The 15,428-nt window shown below is 40.5% G+C and overlaps 1 protein-coding gene across 4 annotated transcripts in view; it reads left to right on the forward strand.

Moving 5' to 3' along the window:
- The window catches only part of LOC139750297 (uncharacterized), a 180,363-nt gene that overhangs the window by 26,374 nt on the left and 138,561 nt on the right, over window positions 1-15,428 (forward strand). For 2 of the 4 annotated variants that reach the window (XM_071664932.1, XM_071664951.1), the window contains exons 5-6: window positions 4,166-4,405; window positions 8,793-8,892. In XM_071664932.1, coding sequence (XP_071521033.1) covers window positions 4,166-4,405; window positions 8,793-8,892 — 340 coding nt within the window. Of the gene's footprint in view, window positions 1-4,162; window positions 4,406-8,792; window positions 8,893-15,428 lie in introns of all 4 variants that reach the window. The other 2 variants (XM_071664923.1, XM_071664943.1) reach the window with 1 other exon arrangement.

Below are 15,428 nucleotides of genomic sequence, written 5' to 3' on the forward strand. Positions count from 1 at the left end.
GAAAGAGTATAAAGGGGCATTATTTGATTTGCTTTGAAGAATGTATGTGAGAAATACTTAGAAAAACAGATAGATTTGTATGTAGCAATTGTGGATCTGGAGAAGGCATATGATAGGGTTGATGGAGATGCATTGTGGAAGGTGTGATGAGTATATGGTGTGGGAGGTAAGTTGCTAGAAACAGTGAAAAGGTTTTACCAAGGATGCAAGGCATTTGTACGAGTGGGAAGAGAGGAAAGTGATTGGCTCCCATTGAATATTGGTTTGTGGCAGGGGTGCATGATGTCTCCATGGTCGTTTAATTTGTTTATGGATGGGGTGGTTAGAGAAGTGAATGCAAGAGTTTTGGAGAGATGGGCAAGTGTGCAGCCTGTTGTGGATGGGAGGGCTTGGGAAGCGAGTCAGTTGTTGTTCACTGATGATACAGCGTTGGTGGCTGATTTGGGTGAGAAACTGCAGAAGTTTGTGACTGAGTTTAGTAAAGTGTGTGAAAGAAGAAAGCTGAGAGTAAATGTGAATAAGAGCAAGGTTATTAGGTTCAGTAGGGTTGAGGGACAAGTTAATTGGGAGGTAAGTTTGAATGGAGAAAAACTGGAGGAAGTGAAGTGTTTTAGATATCTGGGAGTGGACTTAGCAGCGGATGGAACCATGGAAGCAGAAGTAAGTACAGGGTGGGGGAGGAAGCGAAGGTTCTGGGAGCATTGAAGAATGTGTGGAAGGCGAGAACATTATCTCGGAGCAAAAATGGGTATGTTTGAAGGAATGGTGGTTCCAACAATGTTATATGGTTGCGAAGCATGGGCTATAGATAAAGTTGTGCAGAGGTGGGTGAATGTGTTGGAAATGAAATGTTTGAGGACAATATGTGGTGTGAGGTGGTTTGATTGAGTAAGTAATGAAAGGGTAAGAGAGATGTGTGGAAATAAAAAGAGTGTGGTTAAGAGACCAAAAGAGGGTGTGTTGAAATGGTTTGGTCACATGGAGAGAATGAGTGAGGAAAGATTGACAAAGAGGATATATGTGTCAGAAGTGGAGGGAACAAGGAGAAGCAGGAGACCAAATTGGGAGTGGAAAGATAGAATGAAAAAGATTTTGAGTGATCGGGGCCTTAACATACAGGAGAGTGGAAGGCATGCAAGGAATAGAGTGAATTGGAACGATGTGGTATACCGGGATCTATGTACTGTCATTGGATTTGATCAGGGCATGTGAAGTGTCTGGGGTAAACCATGGAAAGTTCTGTGGGGCCTGGATGTGGAAAGGGAGCTGTGGTTTTGGTGCATTACACATGACACCTAGAGACTTAATGTGAATGAATGTGGCCTTTTGGTCTTTGCCTAGCACTACCTTGTGGGGGGATGCTATTTCATGTGTGTTGGGGTGGTGATGGGAATGGATGAAGGCAGCAAGTATGAATGTGTAGATTTGTATATAAGTATATGTCTGTGTCTGTATATGTATGTTTACGTTGAAATGTATAGGTATGTATATGTGCGTGTACAGGCGTTTATGTATGTACGTGTGTATGTGGGTGGGTTGGACCATTCTTTCATTTGTTTCCTTGTGCTATCTCGCTAACGTGGGAGACAGCGATTAAGTATAATGATAGATAAATACTAATTGATTAGTATTTAAAAGAGTGTGTCTTGGATGTGAATGTGTTGAGAGGGGCAGCTGGTGGGATGTCTGAGCATTAACTGGTGGAGACAACGGAGGAGATTTGTAGATATTTCCAGAAGAGAGGAAACTATACAAGTGAGAAGAGGGCGGTGAAAGAAATTGAGCTTGGAAAAGACATGTGTGTGAAAAAATATCAGGAGAGATTGTTTGTTGAATGGCAGAAGGTGAGAGTAAATGAAAAGAGAGAAGTTAATGAGGAACGGGAGATATTTAGGGAAGCAGTGCTGACTTGGCTTGAAGAATGTAGAAGGTGGGCAGTTGAGAAAGGGTGGTGAATGGTGGGATGACAAAGTATAGCTGTTAGTGAAAGAAAAAAGAATATTGTGGTGGTCTTACAGTGAAGGCATGCAAATGATTAGGTGTACAAGAGAAAGTGACAGGAGGTCAAGAGGAAGCTGTAGTGGTTGGAAAAAGGGCAAATTAGAGCTGGGATGAGTGATTATCATAAACTTAAGGGAGAATAAGACGTTTTAGAAGAAGGTAGATATTGTGAGAAAATGAGAGAACAAATGGGAACATAAGTGAAAGGGGCAAATGGAGAAGTGGTAACAGGTAGGGATGAGGTGAGGAGGAGATGGAGTTAGTATTTTGAATGATTATTGAATGTTTTGATCTTAGGGTGGCACATATAGGATGTTTAGATTTGGGAGGTATATAAAGTAGTCAGGATTTCCAGTGTATGTATGGATCATGATAAGGTGCCTGAAGATTGGCAGAATGCATTTTTTTTGTGCCACTGTATAAATGCAAGAGGGACAAAGGTGAGTTGTTTGAACTACAGAGTTTGTCGAGTGTATTTATGTGGGAGAGTGGTGCTTGAGAAGGTGGAGACATGTATAGTGCATCAGACTTGGGAGGAACAAAATGGTGTCAGGAGTGATAAAGTATGTGTGGATTAGGTGTTTGCTTGAGAACTGGTCTCAGGACTATCCCTTTGGCACACCTCTTGATACATTTTACCATTTTGTTTTCTGTGATTCTCATATTTTTTTGATGACTGGAGTGCAATCCCATCTACTGTATACAGACTCAAATGCGGATCTGTTTCCTAGCATAGTATTTTCTATGAATTTTTGTAACTTACAATGCAGCATATTATCATAATCATTAATATATATGCAAAAGAGAAGTGTTCTTGAGACTGACTCCTGTGGCACAGCTTTTGATACATTTAACCATTTTGAGGCTTGTCTGTTTTTTCAATTCATTTTTACAATTAATCACATAATTATTTGAAGACTGAAGTACAACCCCATCTACTGTATGCCATGTGACTAGAATTTGCTTTGTTACCTTTGATGTGGGACTTTATTGAATGCTTACATAAATTATAATAGACAACAGTTGAGTTATTTGTATTAAACAAATTCATTGTATCATAAAAGAACTACACAGAATTGTCAGACATGAGTGATGTAAGGACTTTATTCCCCTCAGTGATGCAAATATATGTATTTTATGTTTCTCATTTCCTTACATTCCCTCCTTCCTGTTGATTTCATACCACATCCCCTTCAAAAATTAATCTCATGTATTTGCTGCTACTGGCTCCTTTGCTTTCGTATTAACTTAAAAGATTTATTCAGTTCATATATGCAAGTGGGTAGCAGTACATGTTGTAAGTTTGGTGAAAGAATGAAAATCATTAAAGTTTAATGATATAGTATCTATGCTTATTTACTATACTTAATTGGTGTTTCCTGTGTCAGCGAGGTAGTGCCAGGAAACAGATGAAGAATGGCCCATCTACTCATATACACATATATATACATAAACGCCCATACATGCACATATACATACATACATATACATATCAACATATACATACAAATACACAGACATATACATATATACACATGTACATATTCATACTTGCTTGCCTTCATCCATTCCTGGCACTACCCCACCTCACAGGAAGCAGCATCATTACCCCCTGCTTCAGCGAGGTAGTGCCATTAAAACAGACGAAAAAGGCCACATTTGTTCACATTCAGTATCTATATGTTTATTTATATTTATTTATTTGCTTTGTCGCTGTCTCTCGCGTTAGCGAGGTAGCACAAGGAAACAGACAAAAGAATGGCCCAACCCACCCACATACACATGTATATACATACACATCCACACACGCACATATACATACGTATACATCTCAACGTATACATATATATACACACACAGACATACATATATACACATGTACATAATTCATACTGTCTGCCTTTATTCATTCTCATCGCCACCCCGCCACACATGAAATAACAACCCCGTCCCCCCATATGTCGTGAGGTAGTACTAGGAAAAGACAACAAAGGCCACATTCGTTCACACTCAGTCTCTAGCTGTCATGTAATAATGCACCGAAACTACAGCTCCCTTTCCACATCCAGAACCCTACAGAACTTTCCATGGGGTATCAATATGTATATTTATGAATATGCTTTTGTCGTTAATGAAATAATGGTCATCACATGGATTCTAGCAGGTGTTAGTGGCATAGGAAAAGTCATCGGAGGGGTTCAGGTTCTTCCTGCTGGTGCTATAGGACCAGATGGTCGTGCAGCTATCATTCGAGACCCAGCCCATACGTCTCCAACTGACCCATCAGCTCCTCCACATGTAGATGGCACTGGTGTTTCTGCTGGGTCAGGGATAGGGACTGCAGCTCATCCTTATGCCAAAGTGAAGAAGAATCATCCTTATGCTCATGTCAAGCTACCAAAGAGTAAGTAGTGCTACCAATGTTTGTTACATGCTAAATCAGTGTAAACAAATGTTTATGAGAATTAAGGAAAACAAAACATCATCGAGAATGATTCTAGTTTTTAAATAAATGCCTTTATGCAAATAAGGTGTTTTTGACTAGAGACGTTGAAAAATAACTACCATTTCAGATCATAAGTTTGAGTAATTGATAGATATACTGAACATGCAGGATAGGAAGTATGGTGTCAAGTATAAATGCAATGTGTTAGTCATCCTTCATGTTTTGTAACTGAGGCCATTAGTATTTCTTATAACGCACTTCTCATTTCTCTGGGGTTGAACAGAATGTACTGAAATGTTGAAAATACTTTCATTATTTCCATGGCCCAGTTAGTGAAAGTGGATAAGAATACTGTACTAATTATTTTGTGAAGCTGAATTTCTGTATGGGTAACTCAGTCATTATTCTTGGTGGAACCTTTATAAATGGCATGAGAACTGCGACACCAACAGCACAAATGCATGAAAGAAAGGAAAAATTGATAAAATACATTCCCTTCTTCTCCCCACACCCGATTGCTGTTCCCCTGCATCAGCGAGATAGTGCCAGGAAACAGACAAAGAAAGACCACTTCTGCTCACATCCATACACGAGCTGTCATGGGTAATGTGCTGAAATCACAGTTCCCTATCCACATCTGGGCCCCTCACACCTTTCATAGTTTACCTTAGATGCTTCATTTTCCCTGGTTAAGTCCATGAGTCCATTGCCAGCATGTTGACCTTAGTACACCACTTCATTCCTGTTCACTCTATTTTGTGTACACCTTTCACCCTCCTGCATGTTCAGGCCCCAACCGCTCAAAATCTTTTTCACTCCATCCTTCATCTCCATTTTGGTTTCCCTGCTCTCATTGTCCACTCCACTTTTGACACATACATACTCTTTGTGAGCTTTTCCTCATCATTGTCCACTCCACTTTTGACACATATATCCTCTTTGTCAGCTTTTCCTCATTCATTCTCTTCATATGTCCAAACCATTTCAACACACCCTCTTCTGCTCTTTCAACCATACTCTTTGTAGTCTCACACATCTCTTAGCTTCCATTAATTACATGATCAAACCACCTCAAATCACAGATTGTCCTTAAACATTTAATTTCCATCATGTCCACCCTCCTCTGCACAACCCTACCTATAGCCTATGCCTCACAACCATATGATATTGTTGGGATTACTATTCTTTTAAACATACCCGTTTTTGCCCTCCCAGATAATGTTCTCTTTTTCCACAGATTCTTCTTTGCTTTCAGAACCTTCACCTCCTCCCCCACCCTATGACTCATTTGTTTCTATGGTTCCATTCACTGTCATGTCCACACCTACATATCTGCTTCTAGCAGCTTACCTCCCACACCATATATTCTTAATACCTTCCACAGAGCATCTCTATCAACTCTCTCATATACCTTCTCCAGATCCATAAATGCTACATACAAATCCATTTGCTTTTCTAACTATTTCACACATACATTCTTCAAAGCAAACACCTGATCCACACATCCTTTACCACTTCTGAAACCACACTGCTCTTCCCCAATGTGATGCTCTGTACATGCCTTCACCCTCTCAATCAATACCCTCCCATATAATTTCCCAGGAATACTCAGCAAACTTATACGTCTGTAATTTGAGCACTCACTTCTATCCCCTTTGCCAATTCTCAGGCACCTCACCATGAGTTATACATACATTGAATATCCTTACCAACCAGTAAACAACACAGTCACCCCCTTTTTTGATAAATTCCACTTTCATCTTCTCTGTTTACCAAATCATTCTCCCTAACCCTCTCACTTCGCACACAACCTCGACCAAAACACCCTATATCTGCCACGATCATCTAACACATTCGACAGACCTTCAAAATATTCACTCCATCTTCTCACATCACCACTGCTTGTTATCACTTCTCCATTATCCCCCTTCGCCGATGTTCCCATTTGTTCCCTTGTCTTACGCACTTTATTTAACTCCTTCCAAAACATCTTTTTATTCTCCCTAAAATGTAATGATACTCTTCTCACCCCAACTCTCATTTGTCCTCTTTTTCACCTCTTGCACCTTTCTCTTGACCTCCTGCCACTTTCTTTTATACATCTCCCTGTCATTTGCACTATTTCCCTGCAAAACTTCTCCAAATGCCTCTCTCTTTATTTTTGCTAATAATCTTACTCTTTCATCCCACCACTCACTACCCTTTCTAATCTGCCCACCTCCCACACTTCTCATGCCACAAGCATCTTTTGCGCAAGCCATCACTGCTTCCCTAAATACATCCCATTCCAACCCCACTCCCCTTACGTCCCTTGCTCTCACATTTTTCCATTCTGCACTCAGTCTCTCCTGTTACTTCCTCACACAAGTCTCCTTCCCAAGCTCACTTACTCTCACCACTCTCTTCACCCCAACATTCTCTCTTCTTTTCTGAAAACCTCTACAAATCTTCACCTTCACCTCTACAAGATAGTGATCAGACATCCCTCCAGTTGCACCTCTCGGCACATCAACATCTAAAAGTCTCTCCCGTGCGCCTATCAATTAACACGTAATCCAATAACGCTCTCTTGCCATCTCTCTTACATACGTATACTTATGTATATCTCTCTTTTTAAACTAGTCCTCTTTCAGCACACAAATCAACAAGCTCTTCACCGTTTCCATTTACAACACTGAACACCCCATGTACAGCAATTATTCCCTCAACTGCCACATTACTCACCTTTGCATTCAAATCACCCATCACTATAACCCTGTGTCGTGCATCAAAACTACTAACACACTCCCTCAGCTGCTCCCAAAACACTTGCCTCTCATGATCTTTCTTCTCATGCCAAGGTGCATATGCATCAATAATCACCCATCTCTCTCTTGCCTGTGGCACAGGGGTCCCGGGTTCGATCGTGGCTGTTGGAGGTTTGTATATTCTATGAAGGTGTGCATTCCTATGCACTTTGTTCGTATTCATATACCCCCGCATTGTACAGTTAGGTTTGGTAAAATGCTATCTGCTGGCTATGTGCGCCTGTTGGGAAATGACCGGTGTAGACCCCGTTGCTCACCAACTTGAGATGAAGGGTATTCGAGTACATAATATTTGAATTGTTATTTCCTATTAGCCAAGCCCATAGCCTAGTGGTAGCATTCCTGCCTGTGGCACAGGGGTCCCGGGTTCGATCCTGGCTGTTGGAGGTTTGTACGTTCTATGAAGGTGCGCATTCCTGTGCACTTTGTTCATATTCATATACCTCTTTGTTGTACAGTTAGGCTCGGTAAAATGCTATCTGCTGGCTTTGTGCACCTGTTGGCAAATGATCGGTGTAGACCCTGTCGCTCACCAACGTGAGGTGAAGGATATTCGAGTACATAGGAGAGAAAGAATACTTCCCATATATTCCCTGCATGTCGTAGAAGGCAACTAAAAGGGGAGGGAGCGGGGGGCTGGAAACCCTCCACTCATTTTTTTTTTTTTTTTTATCCAAAAGAAGCAGAGAAGGGGGCCAGGTGAGGATATTCCCTTAAAGGCCCAGTCCTTTGTTTTTAACGCTACCTCGCTGATGCGGGAAATGGTGAATAGTTTGAAAGAAAAAAGAAGAAAGTATTCGAGTAGTTATTTCCTATTACCCAGGCCCATAGCCTAGCGGTAGCATTCCCACCTGTGGTACAGGGGTCCGGGGTTCGATCCTGGCTGTTGGAGGTTTGTATGTTCTATGAAGGTGCGCGTTCCTATGCACTTTGTTAGTATATATATGTATATGTATGTTTATGGGTGTTTATGTATATAGATGTGTATATGAGTGGATAGGCTATTCTCTGTGTGTTTCCTGGTGCTACCTTGCTTTATGTGGGAAACATTAAGTATAATGATAATAATTTATATATATTCCTGAGATAGGGGAGAAAGAATGCTGCCCACATATTCCTTTTGTTTTGTAGAAGGCAACTGAGAGGGGTGAGAATGGGATGTTCGATGTGGGTCTTACTGCACAGTAGTTGTGAAAAGATGATCTTTTTCCCTTCACTTGTATAGAATCTTTCCTTGGAGGAATTCAGTAAGATGTTTGACATCCTTTCTCACTTCCTGTAAATGGTACCCATGTATCCATGTATCTTTCCAATCAGTTCTGATTGTTTGATTGTTTTCATCCCTGAATATAACTTGTTAGTTAATAAGTCTGTCATATCTTATTTCTTTGTCATTGTTCCTCATTTGACTTCAGCTTCATAGTAGTCTTCATTACTCTTGGTCTACCACTGTTGTTTATTATACTTCATTATGTCGTAAAAGCTTGTTTTCCTGTTGTGAAAGTTGAGAAAGAATGAATTTATTTTGTAACTTTCAGAGGATCATCCATATGCAAAGGTGGTCCGTGATGATTCTGAGGATCCAGAAACGGATACTGATAATTATGATGACCCCAAAGCCATTACCAAAGACAAGAGGTGAGTGAAGAATCATTTTATTTTGTGATTAAGTTATTCCGTTCTTACTTTATAACTTAAAATGTAGATATTTTCAGGTGTTTGCTTTGAAGGATTGCTGTGAGAAATGCTAAGAGAAACAGAAGGATTTTCATGAGGCATCATTTATGGGTATAGAAAAAGCATATGACGTGGTTGATATAGATGCTAATGTTAGTGCATGACCTAGTGAGGGAGTTGAATGCAAAGGTCTTGGAGAGAGGGGCAGGCTGCAGCCTGATGGGAGTTGGGGATGCATGGCAGGTGAATCTGTTATTATTTGCCGATGACATGATGGCAGATTCAAGTGAGAAAATTAATAAGAAAATTAAGAGTAAATGTGAATAAAAACAAGCTTATTAGGTTTAGCAGTTTAGAGAGACAGGTTATGTGGAGAATGAATTTGAATGGAGATAAGTTGGAGAAAATGGAGTGTTTTGAATAGCTCAGAGTGAACCTGACAGCAGATGGAGCCATAGAAGCTGAAGTAAGCTATAGGATGGGTGAGGGGCAGGGGTAAAGGTCCTGGGTGTATTGAGATATATATATGGAAATAGAGGACACAGTGTGTGAGGGCAAAGATGGGTATGTATAATGGTATAGTAGTCTTAATGATGTTACATGGATGCAAGATGGGTCCAAGATGACAAAGTACAGAAGAGGGCTGATGTATCAGAAATTGAATGTTTGAGGACTATGTTATGTAAGGAGCGTTGATCATGTAAAAAATATGGGTAAGAGAGGGGTAGTAGGAGGGGTATGTATGAGAGAACTGAAAAGGGTTTGCTGAAAGGAGAGCATGGCTATACCTTGTTTACTCAGATCTGATAGCTGGGTGGACACAAAGCTTAGCTACATTGGTGGACACAAACGGATGAAGGGTGTGCATGGAGTAGGGAGTCAATTTGGTTACCAGACAACAATGACTGGCCACTGTGGAACATCTCCGGCCAGAGGGTTGGGACCAGGCACCAGTCAGGCTGCTGTAATAGCCTTACCTACATTTTATTGCCATTTATTGGTTTACTGATAGTTAGAGAGATCAAGGAACTGTATCAGTTAGGATATATCTAAAATGTTTCTTGATATTTTATGAACATCAGACATAATCTCTGCTGGTTAAGACTTGAAAATCTGACAATTGTTATCACTTCTCTAGCTCATCCACCTGCTCTGTATATGCCATACCTGACATGTTCATGACACCTGTCAAGTCTATAACATCATGCTACTAAAGTTGGAAATGAAATAGCCTGTAGTTTTTGTTAACTTATTTTCCAAGCTAAATGTGAGTCCATATGATAGTTTAGTCTGTGTACGTGTATGTATATGTTGAACCATGGAAGCAGAAGTGAGTGGCTTGGGGAGGGGGCAAAGATTCTGGAAGCGATGAAGAATTTGTAGGAGAGAACGTTATCTCAGAGAGCAAAAATGGTTGTGTTTGAAGGAATTGTATTTCCAACAATGTTATATGGTTGCAAGGCATGGGCTATAGATAGGGTGTATGGAGGAGGGTGGATGTGTTGAAAATGAAATGTTTGAGGACAGCATGTGGTGTGATGTGGTTTGATCGAGTAAGTAATGAAAGGGTATGAGAGATGTGTGGAAATAAAAAGAATGTGGTTGAGAGAGCAGAAGAGGGTGTGTTGAAATGGTTTGGATATATGGAGAGAATGAGTGATGAAAGATTAACCAAGAGGATATATTTGTTAGAGTTGGAGGGAACAAGAAGTGGGAGACTAAATTGAAAGTGGAAGGATGGTGTGAAAAAGATTTTTAATGATTGGGGCCTGAATATACAGGAGGGTGAGAGGCATGCAAGGAATAGAGTGAATTGGAACTGTGGTATACCAGGGTCGATGTGTTGTCACTGGACTGAACTAGGGCATGTGAAGCACCAGGGTTAAATCATTGAAAGGTCTGTTGGGACTTGATGTAGGTAGGGAGCTGTGAGTTTGGTGCATTATGCTTGACTGCTAGAGGCTGAGTGTGAATGAATGTGGCCTTTTTTGTCTGTTTTTCTGGTGCTACCTCACTGAAGCAGGGGGTAGCGATGTTGTTTCCTTTGGGTTGGGTATCCCTGGGAATGGATATCCATTCCCTATGGATATCTATTCCCCTTGGGAACTCCATCAAGGGAGGCCTCAGTGAAAGTCTCCATAACTGTTGAAGTCAAGTGCCATTTCTTACCCTTTAGTACCTCACTCTTAACAGGCCATTGGTAGAGACAACTCAAGTGCAGTTTTTTCCTACAAACTGTTTGTATCTAGTGTGTCTAAGTAATGTTCTTGTTGATTGTTCCAAGCTACTACTTCTACCTATTGCTGCTATCTGCTATTTCTGCCTGATGCTTCTGTCTGACATTTTTACCTACTAATTTTATCTATTGCTCCTACCATTTTGCAAAAAGGCAGGGTTAGCACATAGCACTTACAACAGGAAAATTTTGAGTTATGAAGAATTATTGGTGCAAGTTAAGGGTTGTCAGATGTTATTTGTGAGAAGGAAATATTGTATATTTTTAGATAGAATGCCGACAATCCACTTGTAGGTGAGGCAGAATACCACATAGCATTTTATGCTTTGTAATTATATCAAGTGTTGCTGCCTTGTGTACATAGCATATCTGTTTGCCTGTCTTTGTGCACTTGTGTGTGCTAGATGATAAAATAGTTGTTATGTGTCCGTCTGTCTGTATCTCTGACTTCTGTTCCTTCTGGGTACTCCCATCAAGGGGATGGCCATTACAAAAAAGTCTCCACTGATCCCTGTCCTTGCGTGCCTCCTTTGCATACACCATTCCACACATTCTTCCACCATATCTCTCCCTCCAGTATTCTTCCACTATATTTCCACATGTTATAGGTGGACCTCCTCTCACACCAACCTCCTAATTGTACTATCATACACTTTCTTTGTAAACTCTGTCTTACATTCTTTCCTTATTTTCAAACCATCTCAAAGTGTTGTGTTTCATCCACCCTGTCTCCACAATTTGTTCCCTTATCATTCCCTGCCATACATGATTTTTTGTACACACCTTGATTTCTTTCTTCATTTTATTTAGTCATCCTGCTTGCTCCTCTCAAATAACTCATTTCCACTGCCTGGATTCTTGATCTCTGTGACTCATTTTATGTCCATGTTTTGGCTGCATACTTCCATACTTGCACCTTTACCCCTCATTATTCTATTGAGTGACATAGTGATTCTTCTATTCTGTACTATTCTCTCCCCTGTATAACTAAACTTACCCAAGATTGCTCCTATACTTAAATTCTGTCAATTCTTCTAGTCTTTCTCCCCCATATTAATAACACAGTTTAGTACACTTTCTTCTCTCACTTTATAGGGCTTTGCTGAATCTTTACTTTCATTGTGTTTCTCTTCAAATACCGTTATGTACTTTTACTTGCATTTACCTTTAGTCGGCAAAGCTACACACATCATGAAACTTACAACCTTGTGACAAGCCACCATACCTCACCACCACACTCGATCTCTACATCCCCTTTCCTAAGTTTTACTTTCATCCCTTTTACCATTCCATCCATATGCATACTGAAAAGCCACTGTAAAGCCATGGTGATATCACATAATCCTACCTCACGCTCACATGTATACTGAAACTTTTGCTCAACTTTCCATCTGCTCTAATGCATGCATTTGCTCCTCTGTAGAAGTCTTTCACACCATTCAGCAGTTATCACACTACTTCATGTATCCTTAACACATCCCATACACCATTCTACTCAACTCATATCTCCAGACCTACATAAGCTGCATTCAGTTTCTTACCTTTTGCTAGGTACTTTTCCACAGTCATTTTCACTGCAAAAATCTGATCCACACATCCCCTACCTTTTCTAAAAACCCCATTCCAATTCACTCTATTCCTTGCACGCCTTTCACCCTCCTGCATGTTCAGGCCCCGATCACTCAATATCTTTTTCACTCCATCTTTCCACCTCCAATGTAGTCTCCCACTTTTCCTCGTTCCCTCCACCTCTGACACATATATCCTCTTTGTCAGTCTTTCCTCACTCCCCATGTGACCAAACCATTTCAAAACACCCTCTTCTGCTCTCTCAACCACACTCTTTTTATTATCACACATCTCTCTTACCCTTTCATTACTTACTTGATCAAACCACCTCACACCACATATTGTCCTCAAACACCTTATTTCCAACACATCCACCCTCCTCCGCACAACTGTATCTATAGCCCACGCCTTGCAACCATATAACGTTGTTGGAACCACTATTCCTTCAAACATACCCATTTTTGCTTTCCGAGACAATGTTCTCACCTTCCACACATTTTTCAACGCTCCCAGAACTTTCGCCCCCTCCCCACCCTATGACTTACTTCCGCTTCCATGGTTCCATCTGCTGCCAAATCCACTCCCAGATATCTAAAACACTTCACTTCCTCCAGTTTTTCTCCATTCAAATGTACCTCCCAATTAACTTGTCCCTCAACCCTACTGTACCTAATAACCTTGCTCTTATTTACACTTACTCTCAGCATTCTTCTTTCACACACTTTACCAAACTCAGTCACCAGTTTCTGCAGTTTCTAACCCGAATGTGCCACCAGCGCTGTATCATCAGCGAACAACAACTGACTCACTTCCCATGCTCTATCATCCATAACAGACTGCACACTTGCCTCTCTCTCCCAAACTCTTGCATTCACCTCCCTAACAACCCCATTCATAAACAAATTAAACAACCATGGAGACATCACGCATCCCTGTCGCAAACCGACATTCACTGAGAACCAATCACTTTCCTCTCTTCCTACACGTACACATGCCGTACATCCTTGATAAAAACTTTTCACTGCTTCTAACAACTTGCCTCCCACACCTTATATTCTTAATACCTTCCACAGAGCATCTCTATCAACTCTCATATGCCTTCTCCAGATCCATAAAGGCTACATACAAATCCATTTGTTTTTCTAAGTATTTCTCACATGCATTCTTCAAAGCAAACACCTGATCCACACATCCTCTACCACTTCTTAAACCACACTGCTCTTCCCCAATCTGATGCTCTGTACATGCCTTCACCCTCTCAATCAATACCCTCCCATATAATTTCCCAGGAATACTCAACAAACTTATACCTCTGTAATTTGAGCACTCACCTTTATCCTCTTTGCCTTTGTACAATGGCACTATGCAAGCATTCTGCCAATCTTCAGGCACCTCACTATGAGTCATACATACATTAAATAACCTTACCAACCAGTCAACAACACAGTCACCCCCTTTTTTTAATAAATTCCACTGCAATACCATCCAAACCATCTGCCTTGCCGGCTTTCATCTTCCGCAGAGCTTTTACTACCTCTTTTCTGTTTACCAAATCATTCTTCCTAATCCTCTCACTTTGCACATTTTTCCAATTCACTCTGTTCCTTTCGTGCCTCTCACCCTCCTGTATGTTCAGGCCCCAATTGCTCAAAATCTTTTTCACTCCATCTTTCTACCTCCACTTTGGTCTCCCACTTTTCCTTGCTCCCTCCACCTTTGACACATATATCCTCTTTGTCAACATATCCTCACTCATTCTCTCCATATGTCAAAACCATTTCAACACACCCTCTTCTGCTCTCTTAACCTCATTCTTTTTACTACCACACATCTCTCTTACCCATTCATTACTTACTCGATCAAACTACCTCACACCACATATTGTCCTCAAACATTTCATTTCCAACACATCCATCTTCCTCCGTACAACCCTAGCTATAGCCCATACCTCACAACCATATAATATTGTTGGAACTACTATTCCTTTACACATACCCATTTTTGCACTCCGAGATAATGTTCTCTTTCCACACATTTTTCATTGCTCCCAGAACCTTCACCCCTTCCCCCACCCTGTGATGCATTTCCACTTCCATGGTTTCTTTTGATGCTAAATTCACTCCCAGATATCTAGAACACTTCGCTTCCTTCAATTTTTCTCCATTCAATCTCACATTGCAACTAACTAGTCCCTCAACCCTGTTGAACCTGATAACCTTGTTCTTATTCTTATTTACTCTCAAACTTCATTTATAGTTTTTCCTTTTGCAATTGTCATGCCATTCATTAGTTGCCCTGGTGATACATACTTATCAAAGTGTTTGTAGATATGTAGATATCAATGTTTCTTGTGATACCATTGTAAGGAGTCGTTGGTATGTTGTTGATTGTTCCTTGACTTATTTGTACAGATTTTTCTTTATTAGGTTTTATCAGGTTCAATTCTGGCTATTTAAAGATAATTACAATTATATTAAGGTCTTTCTAATTGTTCTTAGTTGTCATCTGAGCATGTTGTTTTCTCACTCTTACTATACTTGAACTTACCTCATCTTAGAGATCTGAAGTCATTACATATTGCAAATATAATTAAAGTTGGTATTGTTCCTTGTGGTACTCCCAGTAGAATATTCTCTTCTTTAGCATCTTCAGACATGGTTCCATTTGCCACCATTCTGTATTTTCTTGTATT

Source organism: Panulirus ornatus, chromosome 1 (genome assembly GCF_036320965.1).
Source record: "Panulirus ornatus isolate Po-2019 chromosome 1, ASM3632096v1, whole genome shotgun sequence".
In the NCBI taxonomy this organism is placed as follows: Eukaryota; Metazoa; Arthropoda; class Malacostraca; order Decapoda; family Palinuridae; genus Panulirus; species Panulirus ornatus.